The following is a 24341-nucleotide window of genomic DNA, read 5'->3' on the forward strand; positions in this document are numbered from 1 at the left end:
TATCTTTATCTTAGTAAAAGTTAAGATCCTTTTGCATTCAACGCATCAAAGAGTTCTTTTAATCACCTACCTCCCCGGCTGGCAAGGGCAGTACCATCATAGGAAAAAGTCAGGCAGGAAGTGTCAGTGCCAGGGGCATGGGCTTGCCTGCAGTGGAACTTGGTATGTACCTGTTTGTCAAACAAATAAAACATGAAAATTTTGCTTGCTTCAAGACTGGCTAAACATTTCTTTATAGCATTTTGTGTGCTTTGCTGCTATTCCTAAATTTAAGAAGAAAAACCTATATTTTTAGTGTTAACAGGTAGAGAAGCTAAGTGTTTCTACAGGGTTTTAAAAACGTCATGTATGCTTCATAATAGGCTTTCATACCAAGACGACTTTGAATGCAAAAATTTAACTTTTTCATAAGTCCAATTATACAGTTCACATTTACAAAGCATCATCACCCTTGAAAACTCCCACTAGTGCTAAATAAAGGTAGGTATGCCTGTTAAGATAAATATACATTTTAAGACAGGTCTCATCACCTCTTTAAGCAGACTTATAGTTTAAAAATACCAAAATACGTTATACGTATTTTGGAAAGGACTTGAAAGAAGGATTGGAAGAATCTACTTTTGGTATTTTTCAACCTTGCCAAAATTGATGGGTTATAGACTTAGAAGAAAGCTCAGATATTCAGAGGTTTGTGTTCCATTTAGCTTCAGTAAAATTGAAGTTCTGGAACTCTGAATGTTCTTTTATTTTTAATTATATTCTCCTAGTAATCCTAGAGAAAGATAGAAATACAGTAATCCTAGAGAAAGATAGAAATACTTTGGTATTAGCCTCTTGTTCTTATGTAGACTTTTTATGTACTAACTCACAGTTTAGCCAAACCTCAAAAAAAAAGAAAACCACTCTCTTCTATTAAATGAAAAGAAACATCCTATGAAATCTTGCATTAAATCCCAACATTTCTGCAAAACACAGTTTTCCTGTTTCCTGACCAAAAATCAAAGTTCTTAACTAAGATACCAAGATGTTTTTCAAGTATATACTTTCTTGTTAATTTAACCATTCTTCACTTTCACTTAGCAATTAAATCATTTATTTTTCATCACTAATGGAGACTTCATCAATAAACACTTAAAAATCAGTAACAAGCTCAGTGCCTGCCTAACACTTCCACCTTTTGCAAAATACCAGCCAAGATAGCCAGGTGACATTCAAGAGCAAGGGCTTCCCTTGAAAATTCAGCTAAACTACATCAACGTATAAAATTGGAAAATGTAGGGCAAACGTACTTAGCACAGATTCCTGCAAAACTCCAGAGAAGCCCATCCTGTGTGTTCAAACCTTTTAACCTGCATTGTGTTTGCACAAGAGTATATGATCACAGTCCATGCCATGGATAGGGAAGTTCAGCAAGACTGACAACTGGTAAAAGGAGACACCCAGTATAAAGGAGTTTAACTAAAGAGAAAAAAAAGTGAAACCAACGGCAGGGAAAGATCAGATTGTGGCAAGGAGTCTAGGGAAATTGAGGGGGAAAGGAAACTACTGCATTTCAGAAAAAGCACAGGAAAAAACAGATGCAACAAGAACCTATGGGACAGGGCTGGAGCACGGTAAAGGAAAATTAGAATGAAATAGGCACAGACTATTTCAGCGTAAGGGGAAAATTTGAGATTGGATAACCAACTCAGAAAAGTGGGGATAAAGTAAGTGACCTGGAAGGATAAACTAGAACCATGTGGGCATCCAGGATTGGAGAAGGAATGGGGTCTAAGAAGATGGAAGAGCTGAGGAAGAATCCAAATGGAAACAGAAACTTGGAGGGACTAGGGAGGAACAGGGAAGCGGGGGAAATAAAGGAATTTGAGACAGGTTGGGTTCTTTTTACCTGCCTAGGAAATTACATATCTCATTTGTCCCCTTTTCCTAAGATAAGTTAATGTAGTTGGAAAACCAAGCATTCAAGAATTAAAGGTTACCTGTGCCTGTAAGATGAGGATTAAAACAAGCCATTTCCCTCACAGAGAGGAAGACTACAAATTAGTTACCTTAACATCCTTTATTTATCAGAGTTACAAGCAAACTAGAGAAAAATATACAGAAAAGCATACATTTTTGGAGAAGGATTTGAACAGTGAGCAGTAAGTCAGATCTAGAATCACATACCGAACAGTAAAAGGTCAAAATGTTGAACTGCTTAGCCAGGGAATACTATCATACACACACACACACACACACACACGTGCGTATATAAAGAAACAGTTCTACAGAAAAAAAAAAGTAGGATGTGATCAAATAATGCAATCACACAGGAAAACTGAGTTAAGCTTGCCTCAGTTATTGTTTCTCATATGCACCTCACTGAAGCTCTTTCAATGGGCTCTTTTGTATGCAAAAGACCAAGCTACTAAAGTAACTGATGTTGTTTATCCATTCAAATATCAATTTAAAATCTAGAGAATGTGTGCATTATGACATTTCCATAGTGACTGTAAACTTATTGGGGTGTGCAGATGTAGTCACGTTTTGAGAGGAATCACATTAGTCATTCATTCCACAAATGACTCTATAACAAGAAAGGGTGTAAAACATTAAGTAAATGCTTCTTACAGTAGGGAGGGAAAATGCAACACGCTAGATTTATCCACAGTACTTGTTTAGAGACCAAGTATCAAAATGACTGCCACTTTTAACCAGTTACGCATATCCTGGAGAAATTCTATGAACAGATTGCAATTTAGTACTGTAAGTCTGTGTTGGGTTACTGTTTTTAAACACCAACAAACATATTCAATGTATCCAATCACATAAAATTTTCCAAATATGTGATAACATAGAGGATAAACTGTGAATTAATTATCAGAAAATAAATATTCTGTAATATTTGTTAAACACTAAGTAATTAAGATTATGTATTTTCTCTTCATGGAAACATACAGAAACATAAACAGTTAATCACCACACCTAAAAAACTCACAGAAAGATCAAAATATGATATTTAGCTGTTTCAAACGAATTGGAAAAAACTTAGTTTAGACTCTACAACGTGTGTCCATTCAAGGCTCCCACCCCTCCCCAACAATGTCAAAGCAGTGCATGTCTGTTAAAATAATGGCTTTTTTCATTTTGCTGCCCAGGCTACTTCAAGGTTTTTTTTTTTTTTTCTTTCATTTCATTCTGAGCCAATTTGAAATCCTCTCCCTTTTCCTTTGCCCTCTATATGAACAAAAATAAGGAAATGCTTTTGGGTCCAAACAAAGCATTTTCCTTGTTGTCTTACTCCTTAAAAAAATACAGTAAATCACATACCATTTCAGGAGTTTGTATCTCCTTACCTCCCTTTCTCTGGTAAAAGGTATAAATTATATTTAGTATGACTTTATGATTTCATTTCATCAAACCTAAACTGCATTTCTCTGGAAATAAACAGCTCATCTGAAAAATGTTACTCGCTTTTCAACAAAGTGTCTACACACTAACTCTTTTTCAGCTGTCCCATATGAAAAGATAGCAACATACATATGTCCAAGACTCGGACATTATTTGTCCCTTAATCAGAAAAAAGAAAGCAGTAGGCCAATATAGCCCAAATCTATCCATCTTAGATGCTTTAGAATTCATATAAATTAAGACACTTCTAAAAGGCACCATAAGATTGCATCAGCAATTCTGTTTGATTTTAAAAATAAAATTACTCAGCTTACCAGTGAGAGGATTGTTTTCCTAACTTTGAGCTCTACAAGCTTGCCCTCCATATATTATTCTGTAAGGGAATATAACCCTGAATTGTAATACTAAATCAAATATTCTAAAATGATTGAAGGTTGCTCTAAAATGATTGAAGGTTGAACAAGAAGTTTTTACACACACTGGCAAATGTTTGGTGAAGATTTCAAAGAAAATAATGCGTTTGGCCTCTGGCCTCTTAACATATTTAACTGATGTCTAATCTTGCCAACAAATCATTGGCAAAAAAATTGTTATCAGAATGTTTCTTTCTGGAAAGACATGAAACAAAAGAGCTAATGTACGCATTTCAGAAGTTTGGGGGGGGGGAAGAGAGCATTCAACCACTAGAAAAAAATATAAATTAGGATAAAGCATACCCACGTTTTACCTCTTATCCTTCTCCTTTCATTGCAGAAGTGCTCACTGTTATAGAGCACTATTCATGTGCCATGCAAAATTCAAAGTTCATCAAGCCTTAATAATCTTTAAACATTTAGCTATGTCAGCAAGTTTTGTAGTAACACTCCATCTTTTGCAACTTGCTTTAAAGCATTCTAGCAAGCAATTCCATCAATGTAAACACTTTCTAGCTTTGTATTAGCACATCTATTTTTATTAGGCAATTACAGCTGACTGGACTTGTGGGCAACACAAAATGACAGGCAGAAAACATGAAGCACATGTGAGAAAGGAGGCAGCTTCAAGAAGAATCCAAAAAAGCTGAGATAGCAGAAGAACTTGAGAGTTTGCAATATTGTCACAGTCTTCTCAGAGAGAACAAGAACCAGAAGATAAAAGGAAGCCAGAGAAAGGATTAAGAAAAAGCAAGCTACATGACTGGAGCATCATTAATGAATATCCTTTGTACAAAAATTCCTGGTGGACTGAAGCAGAGCCATATGGAGAGACAAGAGTGGCTACATGACGTGTTTATCACAACCTAATGACCTACATCAGAGCCACGTGATTAGGATTCTGCATCACACAAGCTGCTCTCATTCCCCAGCATCCTAAAGAAGACATGTTCAACGAAAAGCAGAAGACAGACCTAGTCAGTTTGCTAACCTCTGATATCTAAGCCACCCCCATAGAAACACAATACATTTAACTAAAGAAACTTCTGAACTTTACACATTGTTTCAAGGACACAATGCTTCATAGTAAGCTGATACTGTATGAAATGCTTTTTCTTTCCTCTTCCCTCTTATTTAATGAGATAACTATGTCCCAGCCAAGCCATTCTTCTTCCTTCTTGTCAATAATGTCTTCAAGATATTTTAAAAGCAGAGGTTGTAAATAAGGGTACGCAGCAGGGAAAGTAAAATCTATAAAGTAGTGACAAAGCTTCTGCTATAGCCATCTTTATTTTATAGATACATAACACAATTTACTCATTTATTAACATTTATTTTATTCCACTTAATGTCATCTGCAAACACAATCAACTATGCAGCTACTATCCTGTCTACAGCAAAAGAAGCTTTGTTCAGTAGTGAGTATGCCATAAGTGATACAAAGTCTATTCAAGCTGAAATAAGAGGTGTTTTCTGAACAGGGGAGGTAATTTCTAGAGATGCCTCCCATGCTCGCCTCCCACTTTCACATCCAGGACATTTTCCAATTCAAGTACTTACACTGATTGCAAATGTGAGGCAGAAGGGCAGGACTAGCCAGGCAGAACTACCACAAAAGCAAATCTCAAAACACGTGATTTCACTGGAGTAAGATGGTCTCAGCAAAACAACCCAGCTAACACTGACCATATTCAATGTAAAAACTACAGTTTTTAATAAACATAAAAGTATTCCAAGACAACCTATTACCATAGTCCACTATCAAGGTGACAAAGACATGAGCTAAAGTTGCAAGAAAAAAGAAACTCAAACCTTTTTGTTAGTCACAACTGAGAAAAGTAGTAAGTGTTTGTGTTGAAGGTGATCATATCAGAGACAGCCAGCAGTCACAAAGAGCTGTGATCTCAACTGACAAGAAACAAACTTTCCCCATCAAAGAGTTATACTTCCCAAATTTTTATTTCCCCATCCCCCATTCAGTCATCTCTACCAAACTAAGCATATTCACTTTGCTCTCAGACATAACCCCAAAGAGAATTAACTGTACCCCCTGGTTTTAGTACATCACTTCTGAAATAATTTAGTCAGTCTTTGCCAGCTGAATTCAGAAATTAATCTGTTTTTCTCGAGTAGCTAGTTGCAGACTATTATCATTTGCTTTTGTTAAGTCTCTTTAAATGTGTTCTCTGGGCTTTCAGTTTAATGAAAGAGCTTACAGCTCTTCAGTACTCTACCACTTCAATACTGTACCACCATGGTGTAGAAACTGGTGCTATTTAAGTAATGGTTATACTGATGGAAAACAAGATTAACTTGTGAAATTGGAGGGTTTAGTGTTCATGTCATCACACTATGTTATGATCTGCTCTCCTCCGTGATTTTCTATCTCAGTTACATTTTCACATTACATTAGCAGACCTTAAACACTCCTTCATTTTTCGAAATCCTAATTAACTCATAATGAACATGGTGACTAATTTTATTTGCCATAATCTGTACATCTGATTGGCCATTGTATATAACTAATTTGTATGTTTATTATATTCTCATCTGTTGCAACTAGGGTCATGTTTTGGGTGGAGGACTGATACTCTGGGGGCAGGGGGGAGGCAGGTCTTTGGGATCTCATGTTTAGCTCACAGATTCAATTATGGTTCAATACCTTCCAATAATCTTTAATATATATTTCATACTCAAGTGTTGCTGGTTATTTACTGAGAACGAACAGTTTGCCTTTTTCTTAATATTCTGCTGCTTTTCTTGAGCAGAAGCAAGGAATTGTATTGCGCTGAAAAACTTATATAATCAGAAAAATAATTTAGAAAAGGTAAACAGTTTTTAATGCCTAAAAAATTTTCAGTCCCATATAATAAGTCATTCATTACATCATGGAACTATTGACCGAAATAAGAACGCAAGAGCGAAATGCTTAATCTGAAAACATCAAGATGTTACAAAAAACAGCACTCTTATAAGATGGGCCATAGAGCAGTGTAGCCAACACAGTGAAAAAAATGAATTAGCATTTTCTTTATTGAAATTGATATAAAAAGTTGATTTGTAAAAATTCAAAGACTTCTCCAGTATTTACACTGAACATAACAATGCAAGGTACCCACAACATTTGAACATATGTGGTTTTAGACAAAACAAAGATGACAACAGGCTGACTTGCCTTAAAGAGGTCTCCAGATCAGTATAGTGTGATAAAAAAGTCCTTCCTAACTGACCTTGCTTTCTTCACCATGCACAGCTGTCAATTTTTAAGAATATTTAAGAATACCACAGTAGATAGTTTCTTATTGTTTAAATAAATTCATCAAGAAAGATTTCAGGAATCCACTTTTGGGAAGACGGCTTCTTAACAGCACTGCTAAATATTTGCCTAATGGTTTAAAAATGAAACCCCAATTGAATGTTTGGCTGCATTGTCAAACTTCGCATTTGAGAAAATAATCTATCTTGACCACAAAAAAACGATAAATATTGCTAATAAAAATAGTCTTTGGAAACTATTCAGTTGGCTTCCTTTGGGGATTTTTATCCTATATGTGAAAAACGTATGAGCATGCAAAAGAAATGTTCTTTGCATCTCTTCATAAATTATCTAACCTATCCCATCCTAACCTAGTGAATTTATGGTTTTCCTCTTTTTTACTATCATAAATATGGCTTTTGTAAGCCAAAAAAATACCCTCTTGCCTCTTTCAAAAAAAGATCTAATCATCCTCAGAATTACCCAGCTGTCAAAGGTTCCTCTGCCTTCTCAGAAAAGAACCAAATCTGAGCAATTGTTTTTCCATAGAATTCCATTAAAAACGTACACTTAAAAGATATAACCACAATACAACACCACTATAAGTCCACAGATCTCTGTGAACTCATATATGTAAGCACAGTATTTCCAAAATCATCAGTTTCATCATTTAAAAACAGCCTTTTGTCTATTTACAATAAATAAGCAGCAGCACAAGAAAATACAAAGTAGCTGCAAAGATGTCTCCATAATGCAACTGCCTGAAGTTACTCCAACCATAATTCAGTATACTTTCTCATGTTCCTCCACTCTTCAGTTTTCCCAAAGTTTTAAGATCATTTTAGTAATCCTAAAATTGGAGTGAATTGGAGTAAAAAAATGGAGTGAAACCTGAGCAAAAATAAATGGAAATTCACATTAAGCTAATCTTTCGGGTTCAATAACACTTGAACCAAAACTATTGTAGTTTTCAATGAGTTGTCAAAGGTAGCTGTGTAATAAATTAATGCACATTCTTGTTGAAAAAGTAACTAAAACATATGTATATTCCAACATGAAAAATGCACTTTTCTAGGAACTGAACAGTCATGTTCACTTTTACTAAAATATTTCTGGCAAGATACAGACAGTGTGTAGGCCTGGTTGGTATTGGGAACTATTGTGTCTACATTATTTAATTTTTCCCATAAAAACACACTGCATACCATTTCACCATATTTCCACTGCATATTAATTAAAAGAACACTGATTTTAAAAATGCGCATGTGGTTTTATTTTTTGGTTGGAAAGGAGAAGGAGGAAACATGTCACAGTTAAAAGAGAAAAACTGTTATTTTGCAACACGAAATATTTCAGTGACTGAACAAGCATTCTTAACTCAGAGCCTAAGTGGTTTATAAATAATGCTGTGTAAGGCTGCTGCTATTAGATCAGCATACTTACTATTGAATTTCAAGGGCCATACTCATCTAAAAAAAGAAAAGCACCTAGAAAACAAAAAAATCCATCATCTTTCAGCAAAGTAAACTGTTAGGAGAAGGGGTTGTTTTTGAGAAGCTAAAAGACACTTTTTCTCTGCTTCTTTTACAGGTCAGTGGGGAATAGTGGGGTGGGGAGGGTTTAACCAGAGGTATGTTGGCTCCAATCTGCAATATTCAGAATTGCTAAGTACCATTAATCACCCTTAACTCAGTATTTTACCTGACAAACTCAGAAACTTCAGGGTTAACTATCTATGAATAAAAAGTAAAAGAAAGAATCCAGTTGAGCCGTATGGTTGTTAAAAGAAAAAAAGGGGGGAAGAAAAGCAAAAAGCAACTCAAGCAATTTTTACTTTCTTTTCAAGCATTCTTCCTGACAGTTTCACAACCATTTCTTTGATGTTGCTTGTATTCTTACATTAATTTTAGATAACTCACTAGCTAAATAAGCAAACCTTAAAAACTATACATTTATAAACAAAAAATTGAAACATTGAAAATTTTTCAAAAATTATCTTCTGAAAGTAGTTTTTCCTAACTGAACAGTGTTACACAGGGAAAAATTATGAATTCCTATTAATCTTCTTAGTATTTCTGAATCCCAAATCACAAATAAGTTTTCTGACTTCACAAATAAAATATTAATCACTCAAGTGTTTCTGTATGTAGAACACATAGTGGAGAAAGTTCTTTTGACAAAATGTGGTTTTGTCAAAAGCATTTAGCTCAGAAAGAATACGCTGTCTTAAGTAACTCTGACAGTTCCAAGTTTTGTAGTAGTATCAACTTCAACCTAGCAAAACTTTAATCCTGAAAGATTTTAAGGCACCTTGTAAAATAAGCAGCTTTAAAGCCAAGATTTCACTGCTTCTCCAAGATGATGATCTGTTGTACCACAATTTGATTTCTGATACTCAGTATGGGAATGACTTGAAAATAAGTGTACGCAACAGTGTATTTTTATATCTACGTTGCCAAATGCTCTGTCACACAAAGCTTCCCAGCTAGCTTACAGACCAGCAATCAAGTACTTAAGCATTAGGTGGAGTGAAAAAACCTTTCAGAAAAATGCAGCCTGCTGTTTTACAGTAGCATTCATGCATATTTGAATCATGGGTGACTTTTTATAGTAGTTTTGCTTTATAATAGATGTTAAAAACAGATTATTGTTTGAATACATTACAGTAGATGATTCTTTTGTTCAGAATAGCATGCTTAATGCTAAGGTCGTGGGTTCAATCCCCGTAAGGGGCTACGCTGAGTGTTGGACTAGATGACCTCCAGAGGTCCCTTCCAACCTTACCATTCTATGATTAAATCAGCTGAACTCTTGTTTCATTTCATATAAATAATCTGACTATTAAAACCATGGTAATGCAAAAATGTCCTGGTCAACATCCAAGACCCCCCTCAAACAGGCTGCAGAATCTCCATCCCCCTGCCCCTTTTCTTTCTTTCTTTTTTTTTTTTTTTTTTTTTTTGTCTCTGTGGAGTACAGAACTCTTACAGAATTTTTCCTTCTGCCATTAGCCTTCTCCTCTACCGTTAAAGTTGCTTCAAAATTTTCTTTTCTATTCTCTTCCTGCTTCCATTTCTTTCGTGACACTCTAGCACATCTCCTAACTCCAATTCTCTTCCATCATTAGCATACCAAGAATTCTTCTCCATCCAACAAAAGGAATGATTGCTCTGTTTTTCATCCTAGCTTTCCAGTTTCATTTCAGTACAATATTTCACACTCATACCTGGCAATTACAGCCTTCTTCTCTATCAGCAGTGGCATCTTCAGAGGAGAGGGAGATCTGTGAATTGTTGTTTGTGAATAAGAGTACTATATCATATGTCAAAAACCTCACTTGCATAAGCCTTTTTTTTTAAAAAAAACAAATAGCTGTCTCTTTCCCCATAGCTTTCTTTTACCCAGTCCTGCATTCTTACCCATCTTCCTCTTTCCCTGTCACCCCAAATCCTCCTTTTGTTCTATCCTCATTCCTTTTCAAACCAACTTAATTTCTTCCAGAGTCTCAACAGATTTATTCCTGACAAATGCTACCCCATCCTCAATCTCATCAGCCTTTGAAAAAAGTGCATACTCTCTGTTCCCTATTCTCCGCTGGTTTTTGAGATGCAGTGCTTCCCAGACATCTTCTACATGTTGGCTCCCTTATTTACTGTTTCCGCTGGTTCATGACTCTCTCCCTCTCTTCCCCTGTTTCACTGACTATTCAACATTACTTGGTCCCTGAATTTCTCTCTCTGCAATGTATTAAACAAACCTTATCCACAACCATGATTACTGATACTTTCACGCCATTAAACTACCTTCCAATGAAAAGTTCATCATTCTCTATCTAATCAACATCTTAGTTCATCTTGACATCACTTTGTTAATGTTTAATTAGCAACTTAAGTTCAATATGCTGAAAGTCATTCCTGATTTTTTCCTCTATCTACCATACCTGTCCTAAGTTTCCCTGGAAGATCTAACCTTTATTAATCACCTGCCACCCAAAAAAGAAAAAAGAAAAAAGAAAAGACGACCAAAAAAACCCCAAACCATCATATCATAATCATATCATACAGCATTATCTCCTTTTGATCACATATTATAAAATACACTACAATAAATCCAAGCAGCAACCTGTTGCCAATATTCTTATTCAGCTTGTCCACCTTCTTTGCATCCTTCTGCTCCAGTGCCTTAATGGATCTTTACTTTTAGAGTTGACTGCCACTTAACTTCATCTTACTTAACAGCTCTGCTACACCAATGAGTTAAGTATATATTCTGCCAATGTTAATAATTTCAGATCACTTGCTTAATCCTCAAGCACATCTCATATGAAGAAAAACAAAGTCTAAACCAACATCACCATTCCCTTTTCTGTAGTATATACTGACATACAGTCCACTGTTATTCAAAAAAAGGAGCCAAGTTGCACTCTTTTGTGTTTTCAGTGCCATTTCTTCACTAACTTGACCCCAAATGACTCACTTTCTGACTTAACCTTTCTGACTTGCTTTCCTAAGGAGAGTAATCTAAACTGAAGTTCATGTTTTATATGTACAGATACACAGCAGCAGACACTAGCTGAATTTTTCCTGCCTGTCTGGCAGTCTTTACCTCAATGCAACATCAAAGCAACGGCAGTGAGCTGCTTAGAGCACAGCATTCCTGTATTCATACAGCCCTGTCAACTCCCACCCCATTTAGCACCACACTTCCACACACACGAAAAACCAAAATCGACCAGGCTTTTGCATCTTTTATCAAATAACAAGCCACTGGCAATGCACCTTTTTTCTGTCTAAAACAAGTTCCCCTGCTTGCTCAGAGCTTCTGAAAAATCATTCAGGCTCCTGAAGGTGGTCTTGAATACAAGCCAGTCCTCCCATTACAAGGGCAGGAACACATGCACGTGTCCTAGCTGTGGTTTTGCAAGCCCTGGTGAAGCTCTGCCTCTCTGAAGATCACAGCCGCAAACTCTGGTGACCTCAACAAGATAAGCTTTGTTTGTAGGTCTTGAGCTCAATCTGCTCTCCAAATGAGAGCACAGAGCTGCATGCTGGTGCGGACAACAGAACAGGTTAGGAAGGTAGGATACAATGCAAGGAGCTCTTGAAAGTGTCTATATGAAAGTGTCTTATATTATAATAAACATAGCCCACAAATATAAATTGAATCAGATTCTTTCAGTATATTTTACCCTTTACAAGTGAACTAACACAGTACTTAATTTGGTCATCCCATCTCAAGCTTAGTACAATGGATGACAAAAATTTAAATATAACTGAACACAGGTAACTGCTTTGAGCAAAAAACAGTCACAAGTCCAGTTTGGAAGTGATAAATACACACGGAAAAAAGGTTAAACAGCAACCATAAAGGCTGTTAAAAAAACAAAAAACAACAAAAAAATACCTTTTACACTGCTTAATGAGAGTGAAAATTATGAGTTATCTAAGAGTATCCTGCTTAAATGATCAGAGATTAGAAAGACTATACAAATTCATAAACTTTATTACACTAGATTTTCATTAGGAATTTGTGCGCACACATCTACACACAGACACACACTCAAATATATATTTACACATAACGTGTGAAATATATAGGTAGTCATTTCCAACTCCAAATCTAGTTCTCTATCTCACGAGAAATTTAGAACTTGGTTCAAGGAAGACAGCTGTTCCTTGGATGTATCTGGTTTCAGTCTGTGTAGTATCACTGCAGTCATACATTAAATAAAACACAGCTGGACAATGCTCCACCTATTTCACCGCCCTTTCTGCTAACTGTTTAGCACTAACATCTGTTGAAAACAAACTTTATGAAATAGGGACATCATGAGGAAAAAAAAAAACAACTTTGCTTTAAAATATTTCACACAAGTTTTACTTATCTGAAAAGAAAGCTTCAGGTATATTCAGTTAATTTTTAATTATGAGTTTTAAATCTAGAATTCAAAGCAACTTGCTCAATCAAGGCTGTCTTGGCAAAAATATACTGTAAACAGGAATACTTTTCATTCTGTATGCTTGTTGTTTTCTTTTATATACTCCTGTAACTGCTGCCAAGAGATGGTGTAGTTGTACAGTTTACCTTTTCCTCTATAATAATAGTTTGTTCTTTTTGTGAACCATGTGATTATTTCTAGAGGATAAAGTTACATACAAAAGCTATGTTTCATTATAATTTGTCTTCATTCTTCGAGCTTCTCAATCTCTGGCTGAGAATGGGGAACATATTTGTATTAAAAATACGCATATATTTTCTTACTGTCATAAAACTCAGTACCTTTCAAAATAAATCTTACTTATTCTATTGAACTTAAAAAAAAAAAAACTTTAAAAACACATCTGCCTGTTTTTCTTTCACAATTTTAACTTATCTAAATTACAGTTATGAAAAGGTTACACACAAGCACTACAGAACATTAAACTATGGGTTTTCTAGGCCAGTATCCAGTTTTTGATAATGGCCAGCAACACGGTAATACATAAAAGTCCCACAACTGTAAAACACAGAAGAATATTTTATTCATCTTCTATATTAGTTCTCCGAAAAAGAAATTACTCTATTTTTTTCTACACTAACACAGATTAAAAAAAAGAGTGGGAAAAATTAAAAAATAAAAGAAATTTCACTCATTATAATAAGTAAGAATCAGAAGAGAAACATAAAATATGTTTTAGAAGTTAAAAAAAATCCAAATCAGGATTTTAGTTTTGAGATTTCTACGCAAAATTATCCAAGTATTCTGTCAAAAAAGGACATTTCACTTAAAAAAAAAAAAAAAAAATCTTTAAGTTCCTTGCCTATTAAAAACCAACAAAACCTAGCCAGCTTTCAGTACAGCATGTATATTTTTTAAATTTATTTCACGTTATTCTTTACTAACACCCCAAACTAGAGTTTTCTAAAAGATACAAACTGATGAGAAAAGTGAAGCCTGCAAGAGTTGCACCCAAATATGAAGCCAGAAGGTGATGAAGGGCCTATAAATTAACCCAAGACATAAAGCAAACATCTGTGGAAAGGAAGTACCACTCTTCATGATGAGTAATCAGTAATTTCCTACTTTTTTCGTGTGCTTAAATAAATTCTTCCTATCAAGCTGTAACAGCTTTCACTCCTCAATTATTCTAAAATATGCGACTTTGGGACTTTTCTGATGAAACAAACTTAACGATTAAGAGTTGCACAGAAATGTACTTTTCATTGCTTTTATGAAATTCACAGTACAAACCTCTTGTTCATCTCCTCATCAGCGTCAAGAAATAGTGGCATACTACAAACTACGATGAGAAAAATCTGAGCCCTAAATCAGCTTCCTAATACACATGCCAAGTACAAAATTCTTTTCTTAATTTACAAATCTTAGCAGGCTGTGAACCAATAATGTGTTCAGCTTGTCTGAGCAGTGCATATACTAGAGAATCTGAAAGCCATTTTTCTGGTAAACCAGACCATTCTTCAACTCTCATCTTTTTCGAACTACATGTGACACCTGTACTTGTAACGTTCTGCCTTCATGTCAACACTTCTATTATTACTCAGAAAGTTGTAAAATAAATATCTAAAAATTTTTAATCTAAAATAACAGCAGCCAGAGAACGTTGCATCCATTTTTGTTTAATGACTATTATTCATGTTACATTACTATTAATAAAAAATATTAATAAAGCTAATCATATAACTATAATGTTTATTCTTTTCTTCTAAATTTGTCTTTTTTATTTTATCTTCATAAGCTCTAATAAGCACAAGCTTAATTCCTTCAAGTAGTAAATCAAAGACAGATATGTATCATCATGGGATAAGTCTGCCTCCTTTAACCATACATGAATCCAAAGTAAAATCCTTTATGCTGTTTTCATCAGGGTATGACAGACTTAAGATTTAGAATTGCCTTTCATCACTATATTAGATAGTGCAAACATTTAGATAGTTCCTAACTATAAACTGTTTATTACATAAGAGAGAAATGCACTTAGAAATACAGCAGGGCACATTTTATCTCAGCTTATGATTGTCAGATTCTTTACTTCTACTAGTTTCAGGGTACAGATAGTGATGGACTGGCTAAACCAGACATATACAAAAAGGAATAATATATGAATCTGTTAATATTTGCTGCTGGCAAGGTTGTGTGTGATTTCCAGTTTCTGGAGCAGAGGTCTGGCACAAACACATATGGAAAGAAAGGGTAGGATATTATGGATATGGAAAACTTACCTTAAGTTTGAAAGGGAAATATAGTGTATTTGGATATCTTTCATCTTGTATTTACACAAGAAATTTCCAGATGTAGCCAGACTGCCCTCTTCAAAGCAAAGTATGTTACATGCTTGGGGGAAATCGCAAGATTTGCCTGCTGTTTACTTGCAGTAGTGATATTCAGCAAACTTTAATAGAGATAATTTATCACTGAAAACTTTTTAATGCCATCAAGATGTCAATATAAAGCTAAAACTCCATATAAGTAAAACCAAAACAAAATATTCAAATAGGCAAGTGAATGTTTTCCGGCCCAAGTGAGGAAGAAAATCTAGCCAGTGTGAAAGGAGAGAAATATTGTGATGTTGCGAACCATTAGATGCCAAAGCCACATTATGATCTACAGTAGAAAACTGTAGCTGAGTAGGCATAAGCAAAATAATAAACATTCTTAGTAGACTGATACTGGATATACATTTCACAATTTAGTACCGAGAGCTGTGTCTTGCATGCCTTAGCATATGCAAAAAGCACTCTGCAACTCTGCAGAGATTCAAGTCTCCTCTTCCCAACCCACAGGTATAAATCCCTCCTAAAAGGACTTTCCAGTTAATGAAGAAAATATTTACAGCAAGTCTCAGATCTTACTACTAGTTTTTCATTACTGTCTGGCACCATCAGCTGTAAAATCCATTAAGGACAGCAAAATAAAGTTTACAAAAAAAAATTCCAAATAAGATCTGGGCTCAGATTCCCAGCCTAAAGCAAAACGATCACCTGAGTTAGGCCAAAAAAAAAATTATCTTACGTGATCTTTCTGTATTATCTAATTCTATGTTGTTGGTTGTACAGGATTTCTTCAAAATGGATCCACTGTTTGTAAAACTTTTCACCTCTGAAAACGCTGCCTTAAAAACTTCTCTGCAGTTATACTGTGCAATACAAAACTAAAGCTTACAAAAAGCCTTTCAAAGCAAACAATAGCTAAATATAGAAGGGTATTTATCTTACATCTATAAATCATGTAATTATTTGGAAAATACTTTTAACATGAGTATTAGTAATTAAAAAGGTACAAAGTTTAGATCTGCTTAACTTCAGAACATACTGCGACATCCCACTTTTCTTCCCTTTGCATTTTGAGGACAGGGTGGCTTAAGGGCATGTGGAAAACTGGTTATTGGGATTACTGCTTGCTCACATCACTTCTGGGGACATTCATGTGGGCAGTCTATTTGTATAGTGTAGGATTTCATTATTAGTGTGCATTTTAAGTTCTGTAAAATCACTTTAGCTTTAGCTAAGTAATTTAAAATTGATCAAAATACGTAAAATATTGTAGCAATTTAAAACCAAAGTAGGAGCTTAAAACTTGGAAATGGAAACCACTAGCAAAGCAATAGTTCAGCAATACTGTAGTAGATGATTGCTTTTGAGAATGAAATAGTTGATGAAATAGATTAAAGAGGAGCTGATTACACCATGAAGTCTTTTATGAAATAAAAAATAGAAAATACAAATTAATCACTACCTATCAATCTTTCCCCAGCACTGAATCAATTTATGTTTAATGAGAAGAAAACTATGTTGAAAATCATAAAACATTACAAATTTCCTGTTCAGATTTATGCCATATAAAAGATAAACCTATTACTGATATATCTGTCAAAGCTAATTCTTTACTACTTACAGTGTAGCTACAGACACCTAGCAGTCTATAAAAAATTAACAAGGCAAATAAAGTCTATAAACCCTTTAAATAGACCCAGGTTTGGAGTTGGAAGAAAACAAACAACCTTTTGGACTTACAGGCTGTTCTTCTTGTTCTTGAAGGGATATAAAAGATATCATCACTCCTTACAAGTTTTGCCTCCCCAATATCCTCACTGAAATAACTGTATCATGACTACAAAATATTTCCATAAAATACATGAAGTGTGAAACTGAGAAACAGGATTCAGCACATCATCCTCAAAGAAGCTGTTCAGGTACTCCAGGGCTGAATGCACCCAGAAAAAGCTGAAGGAGAAATTCTCCTCCATCATGTAACAGGTAGCTTCATCACATAGTTCAAAAGACTAAGAAAGAGTAACAAAGGTTATTCTTTCTCACCCTTGTAAATCCTAATGGTAATCAATGAAGATCTTGATCTCTTCCCAGTTAGTGTGAAAAATGAGTTTTCTGTGCTCATGAGTTGAAATGAATTTCAATCAAATCAAAGTCACAATACATTGTTAATCTGCCCATCAAGTACACTGATAGCCTTTGCAAAAGAGACTTCAGTCTTTCAGCATCTCCTAAAAGAGGTATTCCCATTTCTAGATGGAAAAAAATGGTGCACACAGAGATTTAATGATTAAAACACACACATAGTTCTTGATACTAAAGACTGGCCTTATGGATCAGCTTGCTCAGCAGTGCGTAGTACTATTGGTACTGCAAATATTTCTGAATGGGTAAGCATAAGCTAGGTCAGCAATCTGAGTATATCTGAATTGCAGGTAAATCTAGTGGTTTTACTGCACTCTCCTGTGAATCAGTAATTTTCAAGGTCCTGTCTTATTTATGACCAACCCTCTCCAACTCTCCACATTTGCCAGACACTCTTCTTCATTTCTCAGAATATTTAAATTAGAAATGTTCTAAAATGCTATACTATGATTGACTATTTCACACTATTGTTTCCACTATTCACTGGAAGTCTGAAGGAAGTTATTTTTTATGCCCTTTGAAGCTGTTATTTTAAGCCAAGCTGACAGCGTTCATAATATTTCAAACAGGCTGACAGATAGTTCTGCTAATGTGCACTGTAAATGCACATGTACGTGAACCTTAAAGAAAAAACATGCACTGACAAAATAACATACATGAGAAAATAATACAGATTTATGACAAAATGAAAAAACCTCTGAGGCAGGTGATTATAATGGATCATGATCATACTGAGGAAGTTTGGAGAAAGCTAGGCAGAGCTGGAATGCATTTGGCTAATTTCAGCGTTAGCAAGTTACCGATGGCAGTTTCATGGAGACAAAAAAAAATAAATAAAATAAAGGGTGTACAAGGGTGTTCTTCCAAAAATGTTTTTACTCTCACTACATACAGCTGGGAGACTTGGAATTGTACCAAAAAAACACTGGAAGCAGAAAACTGAATGAAATATTCACAGTGTGTGTGACTAGTCAGAATGAAAGAAGGGAAATTGTTCACACACCAAAATCATTTGCCAGACAACACTAAAATAAAAAAAAAAAAAAAAAAAAAAAAGGCAAATGCCTAAAGAGCTCTACGGGTCTTGGAATAAACAGTTAATTCATGATCCTAACTTACAACAAAAAGTTACTTTGATCGCAAATGAGAAAAAGACAAATGATAAAATATGAGCTAGAAAGGAGCCTCTTAAAAGAAAAAAAAAAGAATTATTCAACAGCACTATTCTGGACAAATTCCTACACTATTGAGCAGTGAACACAAAGTGCTGCCAGGGCAGAGAGGGGCCTGCCAACATCGAGGTTTACAAACAGCGACTACAGTCCGAATCCTGCTCGCTAGCGTGAGTCAGTGTATCATGAAAACACTCTGTTCACACTGCCAATATCTCTCTGTATTAAAAAACCCCACGATGCTCCTGCACAGCAGATCAGTTTTTTATAGTTGCCCTTTGATGGACTTAAATCAGCAGGATTCTTGTGGTCAGGTGTGAAGCCCTCAAGCCATGCCTGGAGCAGAGGATAATAAACTTACAATCAGCAGTCAGAAACCATGGCCACAGTGGCAAGGGAAAACTCCTGGGAGCTTTGTCAGGAAGCTTCTGCCACCTTGTACAGAGGTATGGACTTCATGAACTGCCAGGGGAAAACAGTGGCTTCCTGCCAGCACTGCAGCAGTGCGCCTGTCTCGAAGGAGGTCAGGGAACTGAGAGCCCGTTTTGCTCAAGAAAAGAGCATTATTAGACTCTCCTCCTTTCCAGGGATAACCACTGGGTACTGCTGGTGTCATGGCACCTCTCCTTCGCAAAAGCAAGGACTTTATGCTTTCACTGTGGCAAGCAGAGAAACTTCCCTCTCTCTGAAGCCGGCTCTGATGTTGGAAGAGTTTTGACTCTTGTCTGCATCTTGAGGAATAAGAGAATAAGACTAGAGTAGGTCAACTAACATAGTGGTTTCTCAAAACCAAACCTGCCTCGTAACCTTCACAGACACATGGATAGCAGGCATGGCAGACAGCTGGCCTCAGGAGAGTGGGCCCTAATATCTGATAGACAGATCTGATCTGACAGAAACATCATCCTAGATTTGGTTTGTGCTCTTACCTTCACATGCAGAGTATGGGGCAATGACAGGGTTGAAATGCCTCTTAAATTTTTGCTTAAAAAGAAAACAGTTCAGACTGTCAAACTATGCCCCTATTGGATCAGCTTTGGCACGACAGCTTTACTGAAGTAAGCCCGAGAAAGTTACTTCTAACTTAAAATACCTTCATGAATTTGTCATTTTTCCTGCTGTATATGTGCCAAATCCACAGTCTACAATAATGATGCAAGAATCATACCTAACTGAGCAAATATAAGAAATTATAACAACAACTTGCTCCCTTCAAATACTAGGGGTTTTTTTGTTTGTTTGCTTGGGGTTTTTTTGTTTTGTTTTTTATAGATACAATACTGCCTTTTTAGCTTAAATACAAATGCTGCCTTAACTTTGACATGACAAGAACTGTATTGTAATACAGCAAAATCTGTGTACAGAGCTCCATACTGTTTCAACAAAGTAAAATAATATCTGATGGACTGGAAAATAAAAATTTCTTCAAAAATCAGAAGTTAATATCTCTTATTTATTTCTTTAAACAGCTTAGCTATAGCTACTTGATTCTTACAACTTTCTTTGCTCTTTTTTCCCATCTCATCTACAGTTGCTTGTACCCCCAAAACTGTTCCATGTTGATGTGCCTTGAACATTTTATTGTTCCCTTTAGCAAACAACTCTGCATCCTCTGCCAGACTTGTAAGTGCCTTCACCACTCCAATGCAGAACTCAGTCCCATCCTGCTCTCCCTAAATCTTACACTGAACACTTTGTAAGTGCTTATACAGTTACACGTTCCTTTTTTATTTATTTTTTATTTCCACTCTGCTAATGTAAGCTGAAGCTTTTTTTTTCTTTTTTAATTATCTTATTCCAGCAAGGTACCTTCTGAAATGCCTGATTTTAACTATAAACATAGATTTCCAAAGGGTACTGGCAGCTTTATATAAGGGTGCCACTAAAACAGAATTCAGTACTGCTGCTTTTGGAAAAACTTGCACATTTCTTAATGGCACCAACAAAAGCGAAGACAAAAATTCTGCAGACTTTAAAAACATAAATTCAATGACACTATCAAACTCATTTCCACTAGGAAATCTCTTTAGGCTTGCACTGTTACACAGAGGTCACCAGTTGGAAACTGCACAAGATGCACAGGATACATCTTTAAATTATTCATAATCACCTTAAACTGCACTCAATCAGCATTGCAATATGTCATCTTACAGACACACAAAAGTTCAAAAGGAAAAGCACATGAAAAAGCAGACTACCAAGAGCACTATTGTTAAAGCTGCACCAGAAAGCTTAATATTTCAATACTGTATATGTTAAAATAAACAGCATACACAGGTGATGAAAGCCAGTCTCTGAAAAATTTATTATTCTGTTAGAACAAGTTTATACTTAGGATGAATTCTCAAGCTTCATGCCATTAGGAAGTTTTACTGGGTTTATAGTGGAAATAAAAACAGAAATAAAAATAGATGACAATCCAAAAATACGGGCTATACTTTGAATATGATCAACTGGCTTTCTTTTCCTTTACATCCGTACATTTCCCCTTGACCTCAACAATCAAATTTTATTCAGTCTTTGTGAGAAGTTCCCTAAATTGCATTTTTTTCCCTTTTAAAATCAAGTATTTTGAATGATGAAGATGAACATACTAACATAAATTATATTAATTCACTATTATTTCACTAAATCCATCCTACTTTACTGGAGTTGTAAAGCTTTCAAAGATTTATGATGTCAGTTTGATTCTAAGGATTTCTTTTTTTTTAACCTAGTCATTCATATTCTTATTTTTGGCTTCCAAACAAACTGATCCTAATCTAATTTTCTCACACTACACATAAGCACTTATCCCACTGAAGTCAAAGGGAAGTGAGACCACGGGCAACTTCCCTGAATAAGATGGGTACGGATGAGATACCTAACCATTAGTTTAAAAAGCAGTAAAATTCTGACAAGTGAATTTCTATTGCAAATTAAGCTTTTTGAATTGGACTGGTTTGTAAACCACACTACTGAAAGCAATAGAGAGCACTGATTGCTCCAAACTTTGAATCACAAAGTAGCAATATGAATTTTATGTATCCTTTGTTATTTAGATTCCTAACTACTGGAAATACAATTTTAAGTTGAACATGAACAGGACAACAAAATTACAGATAGAGTTTATTTCATCTTTTGCATATTTAAAAAATTTCAAATAATTCTGACTCTTTCTGACTACACTGTATTTCTACATATTGTTTAACTTTGTCTTAATGGTAAATCTTACATTTTTGATAATATAACAACAATTTGTATTTAATGTGTAGCATTGTACTTACCCACTTGGATTCTGCTGCCCTCTGTATATTGCCTGGATGAATAACTGATTTCAGTATTAAGTTTTTCAAATTACTACTTAATGTATTCAACACTTCAAATAAATATGGAAATATATTTCTTAGGAATCAACAAGAAATGACAGCTTTTTACAAAAGCATCACATTTTAAATTAATAATACTCTAAATATAGGTATGTGGTCAATATTTTTTTTAAACCAAACTGCCAACAGCTTCCTTCACTGCTTTGCATTGAATAGCATCAAACTGAATGACTAGTTGAAGAAAGTAGAGGAATTATTAAATCTTGCTTATACATATTACATTTTCAGGGGAAAAATATATATAAGAATAAAAATATTCAAATAAATTTTATCAGCTTCAACATTCAGCATTTTGTATATTAAAAGTCCGTACTGTTACCATATGCTTGACTTACACTCATATTCCTATCCCAGATCTGGATGGAGCCATCCTGACAGCCAGCTGCAATAAGTTTACCATCTCTGCTGTATGTGCAAGTTGTAGGAATCACCCGTTTACCTTGAGCCGATCGTGGTTTAAATACGCCTTTGTGCTTTTTTTCATTGTTAACATCCCATGTCCTCACAGTTCTGGAAAGAGGTTTAAAGAAAGAATTGTTTAACATACAGTCAACGTATACAAAGTAACTCTTCTTATGATATAGTCAAGCACTTTTTTCAGCATAAATGGCATATAATATTGCTTAAATAAAAATAATAATCACAAAGTAGCATATAAGATACAGCACAATGGTCAGCAAACTAAAATATAAAGCCACTTTCCAAGTAAGAAACTTTGTATTAACTAACATGTATGTGAAGTTAAAAATAAATAAATAAATAAACAAAATAAAATCTTCCCAAGCTCTCATCTAAATGTATATAATTGCCTGCACTGTCAATGGAAATCAGGAAAAAACACATTTAGTGCTTTACAAGAATTAAGACTTTAAGAATCAGGTATAAATGCTTATACAAATTAATCTACTAAACAGATTGCCTCCATTATTCTGACATGGCAATAGCTGATAAACCTACTTTAAAATGGTAGTACTGCAGGCTGGCTGCTTATTATTCTGGCTTTTATTTATTTTAAGAGGCATTTTAAACAATTAATTGCAATATTTTTGTTGTTCTATTTCACTAATCCTAAAGGTTTTCATATCTGTGGTAAAAGTGTTCAGATACTTTACAAAGACTCATTTATGTAATACTATTTCTTAGAGTTGAAGTTTTCCCACATTATCAGCACAATAAGTACATCCTCTTTCTTTTTAATGGAAAAACAGTATCTGCCTTGGTCTTCAATGTTTCTTAGAGACATAAAAACATCCAAATGAGAGAGAACTAAAACACTGAGATACAGGTGGATTCTTTAAACTGTCTTAGATACAAATGTTTCCTGTCCATTTAATATGTTGATTTCTTTCCAGATAAAAATTCAAAACTCTTCTGGCATCTAATGTGGAGAGGAGTTTCAGGATTTGGCAAAGAAAGGAAGATCATTAATTTAGAAAGAAAGAAATCACTAATCTCAGGACAACCTCATTTGTTTAGACTACACAAATACTGCCTATGATTCAACAGCACGTAATTCACTGGTTCTCTAGCAAAGCAAATATGACTTGGTCACAGCTGCCATTTTCCAAGAACAAAACAAGACGCTGAGGCACAACATTAGCAGTTTCCATCAGAGCTGCAAGATCAGATAGGCTATAGAGCTGACATACATAACTGTAGGACAAAATAAGCAAGAAAATCACTCAGAAATAGCTCACGAAAGGTATATATAATTGCACATATAATGAGAATAAAGAGAAAGCGAGTGAAATGGAACAAATCTTTAGCTGCCTACTATACAGTCAAGATCAACTGCTTTATAAAAAGTCTTCAACTCACAACTGTAAGGAATCAATTTGTTTCCTGCTTTTTCATTTTTAATAAAATGTTAAATTATGATATGTTTTCTAGTCATCTAAATAAACCTGTGCTGCTATGTATTGCAGAAATTAATGTATTATTTCTTCAGTGAAAAAACTATATAAGAAAATGCAATTTCTTCAAAGAACAGATAAAGGACATACTAAAACTTCAGGACTTTCCTGACTCCCTACATAAATGGGCACCTCCTCATCTTCCCCGTTGTTAGTTCCTTTATATGGAGTTCTTTCACACAGGGATCCATCCCTTGAATCCTCTTGTTTTGAGGGCAGGAAAGCAGATTCTTTAACCAAAGCAAACTTTCCTGCAAGACATTTCACATTTGTTACATGCATTCTTTGCTTGATAAGCCCAAAACCTACCCTGGTTCTAGGATAGGACAATAAATTCTCACCTACCAGAAATGAGCAAAAAAAAGGCCACAAGAAAAATTTCAACTGTTAGACACATGGTCTGAGTATGACACTAA

The 24341-nt window shown here is 35.0% G+C and overlaps 1 protein-coding gene across 2 annotated transcripts in view; it reads right to left on the reverse strand.

The window, feature by feature from the left end:
• WDR70 (WD repeat domain 70) overlaps positions 1 to 24341 on the reverse strand; it is a 141106-nt gene that overhangs the window by 40920 nt on the left and 75845 nt on the right. For both annotated transcript variants that reach the window (XM_062599421.1, XM_062599420.1), the window contains exons 10-11: positions 22348 to 22522; positions 71 to 170 (exon numbers count right to left, since the gene is read on the reverse strand). In XM_062599421.1, the coding sequence (XP_062455405.1) occupies positions 71 to 170; positions 22348 to 22522 (275 nt within the window). The remainder of the gene's footprint in view (positions 1 to 70; positions 171 to 22347; positions 22523 to 24341) is intronic.

Source organism: Rhea pennata, chromosome Z (genome assembly GCF_028389875.1).
Source record: "Rhea pennata isolate bPtePen1 chromosome Z, bPtePen1.pri, whole genome shotgun sequence".
Lineage (NCBI taxonomy): Eukaryota > Metazoa > Chordata > Aves > Rheiformes > Rheidae > Rhea > Rhea pennata.